This window comes from Drosophila melanogaster, chromosome X (genome assembly GCF_000001215.4).
Source record: "Drosophila melanogaster chromosome X".
NCBI classification, from domain to species: Eukaryota; Metazoa; Arthropoda; class Insecta; order Diptera; family Drosophilidae; genus Drosophila; species Drosophila melanogaster.
The window spans coordinates 19,261,598-19,280,397 of NC_004354.4; the positions used below are offsets into that span (position 1 = coordinate 19,261,598).

The 18,800-nt window shown below is 47.4% G+C and overlaps 5 protein-coding genes across 10 annotated transcripts; 1 reads left to right on the forward strand and 4 right to left on the reverse strand.

Annotated features, from left to right (window-relative positions):
- The first annotated feature begins 222 nt into the window (after positions 1–222).
- On the forward strand, positions 223–11,683 carry Vav (Vav guanine nucleotide exchange factor). 4 transcript variants are annotated; one of them, NM_001103560.3, is made up of 11 exons: positions 223–996; positions 1,536–1,717; positions 2,284–2,358; positions 3,088–3,711; positions 7,660–7,768; positions 7,887–8,054; positions 8,124–8,953; positions 9,025–9,402; positions 9,476–9,628; positions 9,686–9,857; positions 9,922–10,492. In NM_001103560.3, the coding sequence occupies exons 1-11, from the start codon at positions 742–744 to the stop codon at positions 9,979–9,981; spliced, it is 3,006 nt and encodes a 1,001-aa protein (NP_001097030.1). In that variant the 5' UTR covers positions 223–741; the 3' UTR covers positions 9,982–10,492. The 4 variants fall into 4 exon arrangements, with proteins under 4 accessions (NP_001097030.1, NP_728235.1, NP_001259703.1 ...); NM_167642.3 differs by lacking the exon at positions 3,088–3,711 and having other exon boundaries at positions 9,922–11,683; NM_001272774.1 differs by lacking the exon at positions 7,660–7,768 and having other exon boundaries at positions 3,088–3,709.
- On the reverse strand, positions 5,059–7,299 carry CG8010 (uncharacterized protein). The gene is made up of 4 exons (NM_133145.4): positions 7,080–7,299; positions 6,908–7,001; positions 5,721–6,443; positions 5,059–5,654 (listed from the first exon to the last, which is right to left on the reverse strand). Exons 1-4 carry the CDS (start codon positions 7,117–7,119, stop codon positions 5,360–5,362), a joined length of 1,152 nt encoding a protein of 383 aa, NP_573373.1. The 5' UTR covers positions 7,120–7,299; the 3' UTR covers positions 5,059–5,359.
- Positions 11,684–11,751: 68 nt separating the features above from the next.
- On the reverse strand, positions 11,752–14,942 carry CG32537 (uncharacterized protein). 2 transcript variants are annotated; one of them, NM_167643.3, is made up of 3 exons: positions 14,621–14,942; positions 13,803–13,931; positions 11,752–13,742 (listed from the first exon to the last, which is right to left on the reverse strand). In NM_167643.3, the coding sequence occupies exon 3, from the start codon at positions 13,229–13,231 to the stop codon at positions 12,188–12,190; it is 1,044 nt and encodes a 347-aa protein (NP_728236.1). In that variant the 5' UTR covers positions 13,232–13,742; positions 13,803–13,931; positions 14,621–14,942; the 3' UTR covers positions 11,752–12,187. The 2 variants fall into 2 exon arrangements, with proteins under 2 accessions (NP_728236.1, NP_001259704.1); NM_001272775.1 differs by lacking the exons at positions 13,803–13,931; positions 14,621–14,942 and having other exon boundaries at positions 11,752–13,568.
- CG32536 (uncharacterized protein) lies at positions 13,407–15,301 on the reverse strand. The gene is made up of 3 exons (NM_167644.2): positions 14,880–15,301; positions 13,803–13,931; positions 13,407–13,742 (listed from the first exon to the last, which is right to left on the reverse strand). The coding sequence occupies exons 1-3, from the start codon at positions 15,225–15,227 to the stop codon at positions 13,560–13,562; spliced, it is 660 nt and encodes a 219-aa protein (NP_728237.1). The 5' UTR covers positions 15,228–15,301; the 3' UTR covers positions 13,407–13,559.
- Positions 15,302–15,578: 277 nt separating this feature from the next.
- Positions 15,579–18,752, reverse strand: CG8028 (uncharacterized protein). Of its 2 annotated transcripts, NM_001103561.2 has the most exons (5): positions 18,576–18,752; positions 17,377–18,390; positions 16,236–16,380; positions 16,047–16,167; positions 15,579–15,967 (listed from the first exon to the last, which is right to left on the reverse strand). In NM_001103561.2, exons 1-5 carry the CDS (start codon positions 18,723–18,725, stop codon positions 15,706–15,708), a joined length of 1,692 nt encoding a protein of 563 aa, NP_001097031.2. In that variant the 5' UTR covers positions 18,726–18,752; the 3' UTR covers positions 15,579–15,705. The 2 variants fall into 2 exon arrangements, with proteins under 2 accessions (NP_001097031.2, NP_573375.2); NM_133147.2 differs by having other exon boundaries at positions 15,663–15,967; positions 17,377–18,752.
- Between the last annotated feature and the right edge of the window lie 48 nt (positions 18,753–18,800).

Genomic DNA, 18,800 nt, shown 5'->3' on the forward strand with positions numbered 1-18,800 from the left:
CTTAATATTCTTCTGCAAGATTATTTGGTGACTTTTTTTTTGGAGTCAATATATGTCATGTGTATTTACTCTACTTACTAATTTACATCAACTTGTTATATTAAAGCATACCGAGGTGCACAATTAATTTTCGTCACAAAGTAACAATGCTATTAACATATCGTAAATACCACACATGCAGTTGGTATTTTCGAAGGAGCCGCAAGCGGTTACACGGCCGCCCAGACTGTTATCGAAGTCGAGTATGCTCTTCCTCTTCGATAAACGCAATATTTTGCAATAAAGTAAATTAGTTTTAAAACCACAGTGGCGAGCACTTTCTGAGCAACTCGGCAGCCGCAAGCACTGTTCGCGCGTATCCGGTGCACAGGGTGAGCCCTTCGCGAACGCGATACACCCCACTACGCTCGAATTGTCCCGAAATCGTTGTTTTTGTTGTGTGTGGTGTTGGCTAGTGTTGTGCTCTTCATTGCCTTCCGTTTTTGCTCTGTGTATCTGTGCTCGGGTTCACCAATCCAATCGCAACGGCCAACTGATGAGTCTCAATTGTGTCCATTAACGCGACGCGAGTAGCACCCACCCACCCTCCTCCTCCCCCCTCCAACACTTGCCAGTTGGGCCCGCGCCCCACTTCACACCATCACCGCCAACGCCAGCGCCCCACCCGCAACCCCTCCTCCAAATCCGAAACGAAAACCAAATCCCAATCCATATAGTAATACCCAACCCAACCACTGCGAGATGGCCAGCAGCAGTAGCAGCAACAGTTTTGGGGGCGTGGCCGGCGTGAACGGGGATCTGTGGCGCGAGTGCGTCGCCTGGCTGACCAGGTGCAAGGTCATTCCGCCCGACCACAAGGCCGCCCAGCCGGACGCCGAGATCCGCATCCTGGCGATGACGCTGCGCGACGGCGTGCTGCTCTGCAACCTGGTCATCCACCTGGACCCCAGCAGCTTGGATCCGCGCGAGTTCAATCGCAAGCCGCAAATGGCACAGGTGAGTGAAATGCGAGAAGCAAGTGACTTTGCTGGCAAATTGTGAATGGGTGGCACACTCTAAACCTTGTAAACAAGCAACACTGAGAGAAATAGGGGGAAGTATATCTGTAAAAATAATTTAAATCATTAAAACAAACATCACTTACAATTAGTGACAATAATTGGCCAAAACATCATAAATTCATAAAGAAATAGAATATGCCAAATTTATGCACGAATTTGCATGTGTGAATAAATAAATAATAAACATAAATATATATAAAATGAAATAAATGCGTTTCCAGAGAAAAATTACTGTAATAATTTAACGAATTCGATCGAAAATGTGTTTAAAATGTGCCGAAATAAATTCTCCGAAATCCCATATTTTGTTCAGTATGCCAAATTAGAGTGAAATATTATTGAACAATATGATTTATTATTTTATTTTTAAGTACGTCTGTTTTGAGTGAGAGTGACCTGAAATATAATATAATGCCAAATACAATTAGAATGGCACGTAATTAAATTGAATTGAATTTAATTGATCCATTGCAGTTCCTGTGCAGCAAGAACATCAAGTTGTTCCTGGACGTGTGCCACAACAACTTCGGGATCCGGGACGCCGATCTCTTCGAGCCGACAATGCTGTACGACCTGACCAACTTCCACCGTGTCCTCATCACGCTCTCCAAGTTGTCGCAGTGCCGCAAGGTGCAGCAACTGCATCCGGATCTTATGTGAGTGCTCCGATTGCCCACATTGATACCCAGTTAGTTAACCATCCCGACTAGCAAACAATTGGGTCTTCTGTTCATACCATTCAGAATCGAATGGCATAGATGCCAGTCCGAGCAACTGGTGGTTCAAAGGGAAATTCATTGTGGAAACACAATTGAAATTATAGTTTTCGATGCTTAAAGAAAAGGTTTCAGTTGTAGTCTGTAGATTCATTAAAAAAAAAAATTCCAAAAATTCATAAATCAAATGATATGTGTACATATACATATATGTACATTTTGGAAATACCTGCACGGAATGGTTTTCAAAATAACACATGAAGTAAATCATTCCATCCAGCTTGCAAATATATACATGTTCATTTCAATATGCTGAATCGGAATTTCTATAAAGATGTATAACATTGTTTTGGCGCGTACAAGTATTATTATTATATTGTATTACAATTGCTAAATATAGCTTTTTGAATTATATTTTTAGACACTTACGTATTTCAATTTTTAGAAATAGAGGGAATCCGATCAATAGTAACCCCAACCAACTAATCAATTGCTTACCATTTCAGTGGCTTCAACCTACAGCTTTCGCCCACGGAGCGTTCCCATTCGGACGAGGCCATCTACAAGGACCTGCATTCCACGTGAGTTGACGCGTTTGTTGGGCGAGAGCCCTGTCCCTGTCCACTGTTCCCTTAGCCATGTTGCGTATTCCACCGCTTGATCTTGATCTGCTCTCCATGAGCGGGCGATGTGCCTGCATTTCCTGCGCCACCATTGCAAACCCCTGACCCTGCCCCTGCCCCTGCCCACGTCCACGCCCCTGCCACACGAATACCCGTTCTCATTATGCGCTCACATGCTGACCGGTCCCAAGTCTATAAGCCCATGACAGCCTGCTTATCGCGCACATGAAAGAAATAGCATTTCCAAAATATTCTCTTGTTTTGCTCCCTGTAAAATCCCATGAACGAAAGTAAGAAAGTATTGAAAATACACATCAAAAGTTGCCTGAAACTGTGTGATGCTTTTAAGAAATGCTACCTTAAAGTGCGCTATTTAATCGAACAAAAACCGTAGAAATCGCTGAACTTTTGAAACTAATATTACTCCTGATATCTAGCCGTCCATATCGAATGGTCGCCCTCGGGAGATCGGTAGAGTTCTCTGTGCAAGGCGATGAAGTCGGTCCAAGATATCTCCGTGTCCAACTCTATCTAACACACTCTCTCTCTCTCTCTCTCTCTTTCTCTCTGTCTCCTATCTCTGTCTAACACACTAACCCTTTATGTGAATGTGTGCGTTTGTTGCTTTGTGTGCGTGTGCGTGCGTGTGTGTGCGTGTGTGTTTGGCATATGGGGAGACTCCCCCAGCGATCTGAACATGCGGAAGACGAGCAGCATAGACGCCTCCGCCTCCTCGTCGGCGGAATACTACGACCGAACGTCGCAGAGCGGATCGCTGGACGAGAATAGCGATATTACGATCGAGAACGGCACCGAGGACATCGACGACTACATCGAGGACTCGCTCTCCAATATGTGCGACTCGACCATCGACAACGATGCGGAGGATGCGGGCGTCGAGACGCCCCTGCTTTCCGACTGCCAGGGCAGCCATGTGCGCGAGCTATCCTTCGATCTCGCCCTGGATGTGGTTAGCTCCACGACGGATGGCGCATCCAATGCGGTCACACCCACGCCGGAATCGTATGCCCGCCAATCGCAATCACCGTTGGCCGCCGCAGCGCCAAGCGTTCCTGTGTCCGCTGCACCGGGGCCACCTATGGGCCGTCTGGTGTCCACCTCCTCCTCATCGTCGTCGCTTCTGGTCAGCGAGAGCCAGCGGCTGCAGCGAGCGGCCGCCGCCGTCTACAACTACCGCTCCTCGATGGCGTCCACCGAGCACGAGTATGCCTACATCTACAGCGAGGACGACGAGAAGGTCTACGAGGATTTGTGCTACGTTACCTTCCAGGCGAAGGCCAAACCCGAGGTGTGCTGTCCAACATATTAAATGTCTTTGTGTCCAGCGGGGTGGGATGCTACTATCAAAACGCATCCCAAGCGTGGCCAAATCCCAACGAGACGCGCTGTGTAGCAACGGAGTTTCCATGCAAACCCAAATGTTTTGCATAGAAATTATCTGTTTCCACGCAGCTGTGTTTCCTTGTCTGGCTGGAGATGGTGTTTGGGTCCTTGGAACGGAAAGTAATCTTTAAGCCACTTACGAGTGTATGGGCTCAATTTAATTGGCTCCTTTCAATTTTCACCCAATCAAAGCTACGATGTAGTAATCTTCTTTGATTGTGGAAAGGAAACGTAACATGAACAGAGATTACCTTCTGCTCCTCGGATTTGGTGTTAGAACTCAAACCACCCCCGTGTATCGTCATGTGTAACAGCCTCTTAGATATCAGCCTCCTCTGGCCTCTTTCTATCCCTCAACCTCTTCTTCCTTCCGCGCCCGATCCTTGCTCTTCCCTCGAATGCCATGCCCCACAATCCCTTCGATTCCTCTCTGTAGACCTATGCAATCCATGCCCTGCACTGCTTGTCTTGCTTGCGCTTGAGCTCACTCTCACTCCACTAACCATTAACCACTAACCACAACGAACCACTAACACTAACGCGCACCACCACCACCGACGTAGCCCGCATCCCCAAGCCTATAGATAACTGTATCGCTGCGTCTGCGGCATTCCCATTCTGATTCCGCCTGGCGGTTCCTACAAGGCCGCCACCAGAGGTTCCATAACGGGAATGCAACGGAGCAGCGGTGGCGCTGGGTTATCGAACCCAACTTGACACCGATCGAAGGCCGGGCCAAACATAGCCACCGGAAGTGGCTATGGAAGTGCCGTCCGCCCATCACCGCCTTACGCGTATTTACACCGATACTACCGAGTTTCTGCGCTGCGCGAAAGTAGTGCGGTACAGTCATCGGAGCGCGTGGATGGCGATGGTGGGGAGGGTGGGGCAAGAACACACCGATCCATAACCGAGAGCTTCTGCTTGTCAGCTTGTCAGGGATGCGGTGCGATAAGGTCGATATACGGAACACGGAATACGGAGCACGGCCGATTGAAAGCCAAATCCCATTAACAACATGCCCCACTATCTCTCGTCCGTTTGGGTTTTACCAAAAATTATATCCCAATTCCCTTTATGTTAATTATGCCACCTTGATTTCTGTGTTTTTCTTTAGTACATCATTTTTATAGCGCAGGCTGCTACTAGTTGCGCGTTAGTTAAGTTAAATGACTAAGAAACTAAGACGCCCATTGAGCCCATTGACTTTTTTACATTGAGTTTCGTACATACATTGCCATACGTATTGTATTTGGTTTGCTTTCTGGTTTATCTAATGCGTTTACATTCGTTCTTTCGATTAACGTATTATGCTTTCGTTATCACTGAACGAACGTACGTGTCTATCTATGCGGCGCTGTGCACGCCCTATTCTTTAGCGGAAAATCACTGTGGACGGTTGTCCGCGTAATGACGACGAAGCGCAGTGGTGGGAGTCATTTGAGAGCCCACACGATATTTTGTTTGTTGATTGTGAAGCAACACAGCTAGGAACTTGCACTTGAACCCTGAAACAAGCAGGCGACCGACCAGAGAAGCACTCGGATGCGTTCGCTCAGACTCTGAGTGTCATGGCATCGGCCTCGACTCCCAGCTTCTGTTGCTCCAGCTCCAGCTGCATCTGCTGCTGCTCCTGCTGGAGCTCTTGATCCTCCTCCGTCTCCTCCAGAACCTCGCTCCTCTCCTCGTCACTGCTGCTTGGCGCTGGCGAGCTGAGCGTCACATCGCTGCCCAGGGCCAACAGTGGCTGGACATCCATGTCGGGAGCAAACTGCTTCAGCAGTTGTCCCACCACGGTGCACAGTCCCATCAGACGCTTCTCCATTCGCTGCTCGTAGCGACGGCGGTGCCTGCAAAGGGGATTTTACGATTAATCTTTAGCAGCAAACGGGATTCACCGTGTAGGTAGCACACACCTGTAATACTTCTCCTTTTCGCTGAGACCTTTGCGATGGTGTTTCCTTAACAATTTACGCGCCTTCGGGATAGGCTTCTCCGGCTTCTCGCTCTTCACAGCCGTTGCCGTGGGCACTGTCGCCTCCTCGAAGTCGTTGTATCTGCTGTTGGATAGCGACACCTCGCCGCCAATCATCACCGGGCCGCATTCCATTTCGTGGCAGTTGGTGTTGCTCAGCATGCACACATCCTCGCCGTCGCCAACTGCCGCATCCTTGCGCGCCGTCGCCTCGGCCAGCAGCCTGTCCAGCTCATCGTTGTTGCTGTGGCCACTGTTCCCGTGGCAGGGCGACGTGTTGGACTCGTCCATGTCATCGGTGTCGCATCCGTTGGGCGGCGAGCGTTCGCCAAAGTTGTGGTCATTGAGCACGCCCAGCATGAGTGGCGAGAGTTGCGCCTCGTCGCAGGAGTAGACACTGGCGATGGCCAGGTTATTGTTCGGCTGCTCCACATTCGGCTCCTTGAGCGCGTACGAGTGCAGGTCGGCGGTCTTCTGGTTCATGTAGGCGTGGATGAGGCCGAAAAACTCCCATTCCTTGTTCAGCTCCTCGATGCTCTGCTTGTTGAGTGGGACGCCCAGTGTGTTGGCCTTGTGGATGCGGTACCGCTGCACCATGGAGAACCACTGCTTGCGTAGCGCAATCTCGCTGAAATCGCCGATCTTGGCCATTTCCTTGAATTTTCTGTTTGTCAATGGAATTGGGTTAGTTTTCATAGCAATCGAAGCTTTTAATTTGCTATATTTAAAATTTGAGGTAGTGAAACTGAATCAAGTACATGCCAATTGTTATTTTTTCTTAGTTTTAAAGTTTCAATTAGTAAAACTAGTTGGGAATTTCAAGAGTGCCTAATTAATGCTGAACACACATTAAGAATGAGTTGTTTGAGCTTCTAAGCTTGACTCTATAAATGGATTAGGTTTCAAAAAAAGTTATAATTTCAATTAATAATGATAATCACAATGAAACCTACGTTGTGTTTATAACCAAGCTTTTAACCTAATATCTGATCTGGACATTGTGGCACCTTCTTTTGCCACTCTATTGAAAGCAAAACAAACCAAACAAAGTCTTCGATGGCCAAAATGTCCGGATTTGGCCGCGATCTCCTCGTGGATTTGATAACCAAGAAACCCCAAGAAACTCACTTCCATGGCTCCGCGTGCTTCGGTGAGTAGCGGGAGAAGAGCTCGTCCGCCGCGATCCGCTGCACCACCAGGTTGCGCTTCTCTTCCGCGGACCCTGCAAAAGTGCAAAAGTGCAAGAATGCAAAAATTGTTGCAGTTGGAGCAGCGAGCACGTGCTGTGGTTGTTGCTTACACTTCTTGGATCCGCTCTTGGCGTACGTGTGGTGGTCCATGTTGCGAGCACTGCAGTAGCAGGTGTCCAGGCGGTGCGAGCAGGCCAAGTCGCTGAATTCGGAGGGGGGAAGTTGCCAAATTAAATTCCGAAAATACACAGCGAGTATTTTCCTTTTTTTTATTTGTTCTGCCACAGATGTTCTTGATGGCGATGCAGCCCTGGCTGCACTGGCACTGGCAAGCCAGGGCTGCTGTGGCGGTGGGCCTGTTGGACGTAACAGCGCTGTGTTGGCTAACGGTGGGGAAATCGATTACAGAGTAGACTGACTATCGGTCTATCGAGTTTCAATATGTGGCGCACTCAGTAGAAATTTTAAACTTGCCAAAAAAAAGTGTTTTCAGTTCCTTTATTAATACTCCTCCATAATCTATTGTTAACAACTGTATGTTATAGTTGCAGGCAGGAAATAGCTTAAAAAAAAAACAACTGTTGAATATCGTTTTGCTACTCATTTATTGTTTTACCTCTGCTCGAATGTCCATTATGATTTTGCATTGTTTATTTTATGATTTCTGGCCTTTGTTTCGTTTTCGTTTAGTACCACCGACAATATTGCATGCAATGGAACCGGTTACGACCACACCAACACAAAAGAGGAGGAGGTGTACCAAGACCTGTGCGCCCTGCACAGGACGAGTAGAAGCCAGGTAGAATTGCGTACCAAACCGCCTGTCCATGCATGAGACACTTCGGTGGCCCCGTCACTTAGGCCGGAATCGTGTCCGTACTAACTCCCTGCTCTCCATGTTCTTCCTTCCCCTCTAGACCGCCTCGTCGACGAGCTTTGAGCAGCGCGACTATGTCATCCGCGAGCTGATCGACACGGAGTCCAATTACCTGGACGTTCTCACTGCGCTGAAGACCAAGTTTATGGGTCCGCTGGAGCGGCATCTCAACCAGGACGAGCTGCGTCTCATATTCCCGCGCATCAGAGTGAGTTGCAGCTGCCTGTGATTTATTCTGTTCACCTTAAAAACTTCATGAATCCATGTTGCGCTTCAGGAGCTGGTCGACATCCATACAAAGTTCCTGGACAAACTAAGGGAATCGCTGACGCCCAATGCCAAAGTGAAGATGGCCCAGGTGTTTCTCGACTTCCGCGAACCCTTCCTCATCTACGGCGAGTTCTGCTCCCTCCTGCTGGGCGCCATTGACTATTTGGCGGATGTGTGCAAGAAGAACCAGATCATCGATCAGCTGGTGCAGAAGTGCGAGCGGGACTACAATGTGGGCAAACTGCAGCTACGTGACATACTCTCAGTGCCCATGCAGCGCATTCTCAAGTACCATCTGCTGCTGGACAAGCTGGTGAAGGAGACATCGCCGCTGCACGACGATTACCGCTCGCTGGAGCGGGCCAAGGAGGCGATGATAGACGTGTCGCAATATATCAACGAGGTGAAACGCGACTCCGATCACCTGGTCATCATACAGAAGGTGAAGGACAGCATCTGCGATATTCATCTGCTGCAGAATGGCAACGGCAGCGATCTGCTGCAGTACGGCCGCCTGCTTCTCGACGGTGAGCTGCACATTAAGGCGCACGAGGACCAGAAGACCAAGCTGCGATACGCCTTCGTTTTCGACAAGATCCTCATCATGGTGAAGGCGCTGCATATCAAGACGGGCGACATGCAGTACACCTACCGCGACTCCCACAACCTGGCCGACTATCGCGTGGAGCAGAGCCATTCGCGACGCACTATTGGCCGCGATACGCGATTCAAGTACCAGCTCCTCCTGGCCCGCAAGTCGGGCAAGACAGCCTTCACTTTGTACCTGAAATCGGAGCACGAGCGGGACAAGTGGCGCAAGGCGCTCACCGAGGCCATGTAAGTGAAGTGATGATTGTGTAGCGTGATCGAAATGCACTTACTTAACCGATTTCGAATACGATATACAGGGAAAGCCTGGAACCGCCTGGCTGCCAAAGCACAGACCACAAAATGGAGATCTACACGTTTGACGCCCCGACAACGTGCCGTCACTGCTCCAAGTTCCTCAAGGGCCGCATCCACCAGGGCTATCGATGCAAGGTGTGCCAGATCAGCGTGCACAAGGGCTGCATCTCGTCGACGGGTCGCTGCAAACAGAATCCGGTAAGTGTGCCGCCACCCGTCTGCGATCGTCAGTTGTCCGAGTTCAATTGGTTTGCGGGCAACATGGATCGGGAGACGGCGGCCCACCGGCTGGAGAACCGGCGCATAGGCACCTACCTGTTGCGAGTTCGTCCGCAGGGCCCATCCACTGCCCACGAGACGATGTATGCGCTTAGCCTAAAGTGAGTAGTTAACACTATTTGGCCAGATCTGCATTGGAATCATCGTTTACGGTTTTTTTTTTCCATCCAACAGGACCGATGATAATGTGATCAAGCACATGAAAATCAACCAGGAGAACTCCGGCGACTCCATGCTGTACTGCTTATCCTCGCGAAGGCATTTCAAGACCATTGTCGAGCTGGTCTCCTATTATGAACGCAACGATCTGGGCGAGAACTTTGCGGGGTAAGCAAATATTGTAGTAAAAGCTATTCGATTGATCACGACTCTCTCGGTTTGCAGGCTCAATCAGTCGCTGCAGTGGCCCTACAAGGAGGTGATCGCCACCGCTCTCTACGACTACGAACCAAAGGCGGGCAGCAATCAGCTGCAGCTGCGCACTGACTGCCAGGTGCTGGTCATTGGCAAGGATGGGGACAGCAAGGGCTGGTGGCGTGGCAAAATCGGCGATACGGTGAGCTGAGCGCACACAGTGCAATCCAACTAAGATAGGTTGTTACTGAAGCGTTGCATTGCAGGTGGGCTACTTTCCCAAGGAGTATGTGCAGGAGCAGAAATTGGCCAGCGAAGAGCTTTGATATTACAACTACGAGGTTTACTTTGCACCCAAGGCCATTACGCCCACAGCGGCAGCCATTGCTGAATTGCCAGGAGCAGGAAATGGAGCTGCAACTGGAAGTGGAAGTGGATGTGGAACTGGAACTGGAACTGGAGAAGCTGTAGCTGCAGGCGGAGCCATTCGAGGAGCCGCCATCGAGGAGGCCGTGGCCGATGTCGCCAGTCACAGCAACAACAATTGCAGCTAGATCGTAGCCTAGTTAAATGTATACCTTAAAATGTAACTTGTTTTTATTCGTGATTAAGCCTATTTTGTTTGCCTTCCTTTTATTTTCTTTTCTTTTTTTCTTTTTTTTTTTTGCGTCGTCTGCTCGAAACATTTGTGCCAATCACCGGAAAATTACAAAATCCACAGCAAGCAGCAATGTTTGTGTGAGAATGTTTAACGTTTCAATTGTTTACAACTATATATTGCAAATATATAAATCTGAGTGTACATGCTTACATTTCTAAGAAACTTTATAGCCACTTAAGTTGTATATGTGCGTTTCTTTTATTTGTTTTATTTTTTTTTTTCTTTCTCGTTCTTAACTTGTAATCGTCCCACGTCGAGTGAGGGTTGTGCGAATGAAATGAAATGGAAGGGAATGCGTATTTCCATAGAAACAAAGCTTTAAGATTTATATTCATATTATTGTACTTGTACTGGTAGATATTTAACCCTAGTTGAAACGCAAATGTTAACATAACGAAAGCAACGCAGCCACAAAATGTTCGAACAGAGAATAAGAATACCACAATGAAGTAGTAACGACGATAAGGAAGTAAAAGCTTTAGAAATAACGATAGCCGTCATATTTACACGATGATCAACATTTTAGGCCAGCCAATTTATAGATATCTATACCTATAACTATAACTATACCTAATAACTATAACTAACTATAATGTACCTATTTATATAGCCAACGAATCACCTTGCGAACTTGATGGATGATGAGTCGAAAATGTGTAGTTAGCAAACGCAACGATGTTCTTGATAATGCAAAAAAAAGATACGAAAGTTTATTCCGCAAATATCAGTCAAATATCATGTTCCCATTGCCACTAAATTCGAACTAGTATTATTAATTGCTTATTCCTAAGCTTTTCAATGTCATATTAGCTGCATTAATTGGTGTCATCAAAATTGTGTTAATCAAAAACTAAGCCCCGCTTGAATGAAAGTTGAGAACGGTGGCAATTGCTAGGTAAACTATTTCTAACTATTTCGCACAGCACTAGGAATATGCAATGTCATTTTTTATGCGCACCAAGCACCGGAGCAACAATAGATTTAAAAATGCATACTAAAATGCTAGGCTAGAGTGTCGGTTTCAAAATCTTTTCATGTGCTAAGTGTTCAAGTTGTGTGTGTGTTTGAGTTGAGGTTTCAAATTGAAGACACTTCGATTTCATTTCGTCGAATGTCGAATCCGAATAGTTAACGTTAGCGATTCCCAAAGCCAAAGCTGCATTTATCACCAGCTGCTATAGCCGTCTCTTTCGCCGCTCGCCTGCTGTCCCTTTCCCTTTCGCATCGGCAGCTCCAAAATTATTGTTAAGTAAATGTTGTTCGTTTCAATTGCAAATTGTCGCATCCAGTTTAATGCCAATGTAATGATGTTTGTGGTTTTTACAAATAAATGAAATGGTTGGGAAATCGACGAGAGCGCTCCCCTCAATAAACGACTTTTGTGCAAGTTTTCTTGTTCAATTGAAATGAATTCATCGGGTCTCACTTGCTTGTTAGTTATTAACATTGAATCATGGTTTTATTTTGCATATATCCTTGTTGTTCATATGTCTTACAATTGTTCCATACTTTGCCATTGCCACAATTACACTTCATATCAAATTTTATAATGAATCTTGAGCTCCGGCTTAAAACAAACTCAAAAGCAAGCAAATATTTCGAAATGCCTATGCTAATAGTAGATGTGTATAAAAATCCACAAGAGTGCCTCATATTTCGGAACTTCACCTACTGATATTCGAAGATTTTTGGGATAAAAAACCTTTTTCTAGCTAATCGTGATCTTAATCTCTTCCAGCTGATTAGCCCACAAGTATGCAATGTGTTCTTACAGAATGATTTATTGTAACAAAAAAAAAAAATGTGTGTGGTAATCAATCTAAGCTAACGAGTGGGGTATACATTGAGTCATGCGAATGAAAACACGATTTTTATTGCACTTTAGCCGGTCCGCGCCGACGCGTAATCTTCACCAGCCGCCGGCGACGCTGGCGTGGCACTGGGAGCTCCGTTGTCCCGCCGGCCGGCTGCTCCGACCGCGGCCCCTGCTGATCCGTGCCCTGGGCATAGCTGTAGCTAATGGTGCGCTTGTAGATGCGCTGCTCCTGCTCCGACTGCTGCGACTGCTGGGAACGCGGCTTACGTTTGTGAACGGAGCTGGACGGATGACGGGTGGAGGAGGCCTTCGTCTTTCGGGTCTTGGCCTTGCGGGCCTGCACATCGTAGCAGCGTTCGATCTTCTGGCCCTTGCTGTCCTTGCACTCGTAGCAGACGCTGTTCTTCTGCTGGCGGCGCACGCACAGGCTGCTGGGCGCCACCGGCTCGGCCTGCTCCTGATCCGCCTTCTGTGCGGGATCGTCGCGGTAACGCTTGTACTGGCTGCCGCTGCCATAGGCGTACTGCTGCGGTTGGTCGTCGTGCGAGTAGCTGCACGTTTCGGACACCTCGTTGTTCTTCAACTGGCGACAGATCTCGCACAGCTGGCCATCCTTCCGTTTGACCTGCCGGCAGCGCTGATCCCTGACATTGGTGGCCTCCGCCTGGGTCTCCTCCTCCTCCTCCTCCACCAGGCCTTCGCCTTCGTCGTGGTCATCGTCGTCGGCAGCCCGATCGAAGTACTCCTTGACGAACTGCTCGTAGTTGCGCTCGTAGTTGTCCTCGCCGGAGTAGCCCTCGTGGCTGGTCTCCGCACTAAGGCTGTCCACATCGTCAACGGCCGCCGCCTCTGCATCCGTCTCAACATCCACGTCCACGTCCTCATCCACCTTGGCCTGCGCTTCGTTGGCTGGCAGGATGGGCTGCATCAACTGCGGCAGTTTGACCACCTTCGATTGGTCCACATCCGTGACGGTGAGAGCGTCCAGGCGCTGGAGCAGCTTGCCGGGCGCAAAGGCCTCCCAGTAGTTGACGCTTCGGTCGTAGCTGTCCGCCAGGGAGACGGCCAAGCCGAGTAGCAGCAGCTCCGGCAACAGCATCGCATAGAAATCTGCGACTTCCGTCGCCTGCCGTCGCTTTTATGGACTCGACACTCGGCCTGACTCGACTGCACGCCACTTCACTTCACTGCAGATGGAAGCGGGTCCAATGGAGCGCGTCCAAACCGCAGAGCCATCAGGAAGTGTGGCCCAACTGATCCGCGAGGAGGGAAGTGCGAGTGAAAGGCAAGATTTATTTCGTGTAGCCAATCAACTAAATCGAACAAAAGAAAGGGGAAACAGAATGCAGGTGGTCGGTTGTGGAATGGTCAGAGTGGGTGAGGCTGGTGAGGTTGGTGAGGTTGGCTAGGGGCTGGTGCAGCTACAACTACGCCGCTCGCTGTCCGGCGGTCAGTCGCTGAGCGCCCACAGTGGGCGGGGCCGGGCGGACGGGCGGCTGTCGCTGATGGCGCAACTCACGACGCTTCTCACGCAGAATGTGCTTGGTCTGGGAGGTGTCCAGCTCCTCCCAGCCGCCGGCATTATCATCCACCCAGTCCTCGAGATCGGCCTGCCGAGTAAGAAACATTAGTTCGTTTCATGCATTCCATTCGGGCTATAACTGGCTCACATTTACGCTAATTGGCACCAAGTCCTGGGCCTGCAGTCTTGAAAAGTCACTTTGTTGGCTGGTCGCCGCACTCGTGGATGGATCCTCCAGGTAGAACTTCATCTGCGGCTTGATGGTGGGCGTCAGCTCCTAAAAGAAGGTTACATTTTAGCCAAATCGTTGAGGATATGAAACACAGATATTATAAATACTTATATATTCTATATATAGTCATATAAAGAATATATGCATTGTGATTCACAATTTTTTTATTTGCTTGTTTTTACTTTTGTAGGTATTAACTAACTTATTTAGCTGGATGGTTCTTCATGTTTTTTATTTTTTACTTAAATCAATGCCTGTTGCGTAGAAATAATATGGAGTTTTTGTTCATAAAACAGATACCTCAATATGAACAATTAGCAAACTAAAAACGGCTGTTCATTAACAAATATTATTCAGCGTTGTAAGCACTCACTTTTTAGTTTACTATGCAAGTTTTCTATATTTTATAGCTTTAAAAATCATAGGATAAATATTTTGACATTTGCATTTGTCAAATCTGCAAGTATCTATTAACAAATAATGCGTTTAAGTACACTCTTTAAGTATTCCTGGTTCAAATGTTGTGGACTCATAAAATCATATTTTTGAAATTTCTAAAAAACTATTGAAATATTAACAAATTATCACAGTAATAAGCTAAATATTCATATTTTTTAAGTAAACCTTTTAAATATTCCACAAATATTTAGTTAAACACAACTAGAAATTAAGCGTAATTTGAAATAAATGGTTGTGAATAGTTTCGAAAATGATTTCTTTCTAGATTTTTATACCTGTCGTTTTCTATGGCTGCTAATCTTTATGACGTGATTATGGCCCACATACAAACTTGTGCAGTTGATAGGGTATAGGGTAAACACGCCGAAGTCACCTAGATACGTGTACAGGTGGGGATGTCGCCATTTAGCCCCAACATAGCCCACTATCCCACCATCAGCGAGCGTGAATATCCCTACAATTGGGCTACGACTATGGGCCGTGCAAGCGGCGCAATCTGCGTAATCCGCGCCCATTGCCTGAGTACCAACTCACACTGAAGAAGTCCGGTTCGGGTTCCTCCTTGGGCGGAGTGGGTGGCTGGGCCATTCGCTGGCGGTACTGCTCGATGTGCTCCTCCACGGTGCGCGGACTGTCGTCCCAGGAGTTCCAGTCCCGCTCGCGCGCCCCCGCTGTCCTGCCACCGCCGGCCTGGCCAGCGGAGGTGGCGCCGGTGGCGGAGAAGTCGCCTCGCTCCACGATCACGTTGACCGCTTGCAGTTGGTCGGCGGATCCGGTGGCGGAGCCGCTGTGGCTGAGCTTGCGGCGCCTGGAGAAGCAGCACAAGGCACGCCGGCACAGCGTGATGATGCCCAGCACCAGCATCTTGATTTGCTGCAGCATTGTCACCTGGTTAACTATCCTATTCTATATTATTTACTAAATTTCAGTTTCTTGGACCCCGTTAGTGTGACCGCCACGTGGACAGCGGCGAATACCAAATGGTTGTACTAAGCTACCGACTTCTCTATTTGTAAATACCGAAAACTGTGACATTACCGTTAAGTATTAAACAGTTTAACTGTGATTTTTGAATTTATGTTTTTTCCTTTTTTGAAAAATACTGTATCACATTCATTTTTCCAAGCTATTATATTAAATATTAAATATATATGTTTCATTATCAAATTTCCATTTTAAGAACAAGCTGTTTTTTTCTTTATCGCAAATGATACTTTTGACAATTTAATTTCCCATCTAAAAACATGTTTTGGTTTTATTTGCTTAATACTTCTCGTAATTGTACCTAAATTACCTCAATAATTCACGATATGTTTTGTTAAAAAAAAAGGAAGGGGGGGGGGGGGTGGTAGAGTTTTTTTTATTGGACCATTGCACTACGTCCCTGGTTATCAACATCCTCGTGATCAACGTTGTTGCGTTCGATTTTGTTACGCCTCCGAAACTTGACGATCAGCACTTCGAGGACCCAAGGAGCGGCGCACAGGATCATGAAGCCGTTTAGGATGTGAAAGACGAAAATGTAATCCCTGGTCTTGTCCCGAATAAACCCAACAATGGGACCGATGAGGAACATGGCATTGCCTTGGATGAACATGAAAAGGCCATAGCCAGTGGCGAACCTTAAACGAGATGGAAATATATGAGGAATATATATTATAATTTTGTGATAAATGCTATAAGCTTGCCAAAAGAACCCACCTTTCCTTGGGCAAGTAGTCGGCAAAGACCAGAGGCAGTGGAACGTGGAGCCAGGTGCGCAGAAATCCAATGACCGCCGTGATGCAGGCCATGCCCACAAACTGTGTGATTCCGTTGAAGGCTGTGGGAAAATGAGTGAGATTAGTGGGAGGAAGGGAGTTCTTGGAGCCCAAGGAAGGGTTCGCCTACCGAATCTCGCAAAGACGGTGAAAACGGCTCCGGCCAAATAAATGTATCTCGAAGGAACCTGGATGCACACGGCGGTGATGGCCAGGAAAATACGAGATGCCAAGTCTGCGGCCGCTCCAATGGCGATAATGGTGGCCGTGTCGGGCTGAAAAAAAACAATATTATTTATGGGATGTAGAAGTTACTGAAAGAACTGGAAATAACCTGGTAATCGCAATAATCAGACTGGGAAAACCACTTAGAAATCGTTTATATATTCTTACGGTAAGCTTATGTTATTTTTATGTTTTTCTTTTACAAGGTTTTTAATTTTTTTTTTTTAATCTGTAAAATACTGTTTCCGATTAGCCGTTTTTTAACGGCGAAAGCGGACAAAGTGAATTCGAATAATTCAAAATGGCGTCGCGTTCGTTTCTGCCTTTTTTTGTGAACGTTTTTTATTCTTTTAAGTTGCTTCTAAATCTCATATAACTTAATTTTTGTTATCGATTTCAGATTTATCAGTTGCTTATATGATCGCTCAAAGTGTTAAGTTTGGTGTGCGTTAAAAGTTAGTAATTATTATTGAAACTGCGTTTTCGCAAGTAAATTTTGGCATTTTGTGATACCTAAAAGAAATCTATTTGTATATAATTCACAAGAACAAAAATTCAATTAAATCAGCAACGGGTGTCGGGTTCCGCGACTATTAGATACCCCTTACTTTGCAAGATATGATTATATGCAAGCATCGTAGATATTGCTTGGCAAGTAGTAAACTGCTTGACAAGCAGCAAGTCGACTGCTTTAGAGATTGTTCAAGGTGACTTTAGATATACGATCTATACCACGTGATATAATTTCAATTCAGTTTGAACTGGTTTCTCAAAGAAATTTTGAATAAGGTTATCAAGATTAGGGATATGATTAGGGATACGAAAAGTAAAAAGTACATATGGAAAGATTGCGAAAATTTATGTTAATTACACATAAATATGGTGTCTATTCTACTTTGCTAACATATATGCATACAATTTTTATGTAATTTTTCAATCAACCCACCACATCTACATTTCTTTCAATAGAGCTAGCAAGTTTAGTGTAAACTACGGTAAGCCTACTGCTCCAGCCCTTAACTGTGGATATTGTGGTAATGACTCACCCTGCTGTATCCCAGCTCAAATAGGTAGACTGGCTGCATGGTGAAGAAGGTGATGTCGGAGTAGAGGGCAAAGGTGATGCCCAGCACGATGTTAACGAAAATGGGCTTCTTCAGCAGCGTGAGATCGAGGAAGTCGACGATGGTGCGCACCCAGCTCTTTTTGGTAGCGTGGGCTGGAGCTACTGCACCTGATGCACCGGCAATCGTGCTCGGACGCCGTGAGGTCTGCAGGCTGTGCATCATCTGGGGCGAGGCGTCACTGACCACCACGGGTCCGGACCAATTGCCCAGGCTGGTGATGCTCGAGGCCCGACTGGACAGAACCTTCAGCATTTGCTCCTCGGCGTGGGAGAGCTTTCGCGCTCCTGGATCAGCGGTATGAAAGTTGGGCTCCTCTCTGGTAGCCTTAAGCGGTGTTTCCGGCTGCACTCTAATCACCACCGTTGGGCTCAACTCCTTGAGTTCCTCCTGCTCCTCGGGCTGGATGGGCACGCGACGCATGTGCCACTCCACTGGGTGCATGACCAGCATCCCGAACACCGCATGAGCATTCAGTCCCGTGAGGATGAGCAGGCAACCGCGGAAGCCGTACCATGACATCAACTTCTGCATGACAATCGGATATAGCATGGAGCCCAAGCCAATCAGTGTCTGGGCAAAGCTCATCCACATCACGCGGTTCTTGACAAAATAATGGTTGAATGTCGTATAGCAGGTGGGCACCATCAGCCCGAAGGCGAATCCCTGAACGACGCTAAAGGCCATGATCAGGTGTAGCGTGGAGGTGGCGAACAACTGCATTCCAGTGCCCAGGAAGTACAAGATGCCGCCAGTGACGCCCACCTGCCGCATTCCAAAGCGCTGGAACAGGGAGCCGGAGAACAGGCCGGCGAAGCTCATCGACGAGAAGAAGGCACTCGTTATGATGGCCATGGCACTCGTCTCCGCTCCAATGCTCTTCAGGAACTCGCCGAAGACCAGGCCAAACGATGGCAAAGCCGCAAGGGCACTTGTCTGTAAGTAATCGTTTGAATTTATGCTAATTGCGTTCTTTATTTATGCCATTATATCATTAGTTCTAGAAAAAAAAAGTTTACTCTGAATTTTATTTAAACTATTTTCCATTCACTTAAGAACCACCTCGATACCCACTGACTTTGCATTTCTTGGCCGATTGAGTTCCCTGCGTTAGTACTTACAAAAGGCAGGGCCATGCCAATGCAGACGAGGATTCCCCAGCCGCCATCGGGTGCCTCCAGTGTGTAGGATTTCGACTTCTTCATCTGGTATGCTGGGCGCGACTGGAGTCGGTGCTCGATCGTCAACCAGACGATCCCAGTCTGAGGCATCCGTCCGTGTGCGTATATCAATCCCATCATATAAGTCGGCGCTACCAGTAGCAGCCTCCTCGATTATCCGCTTAT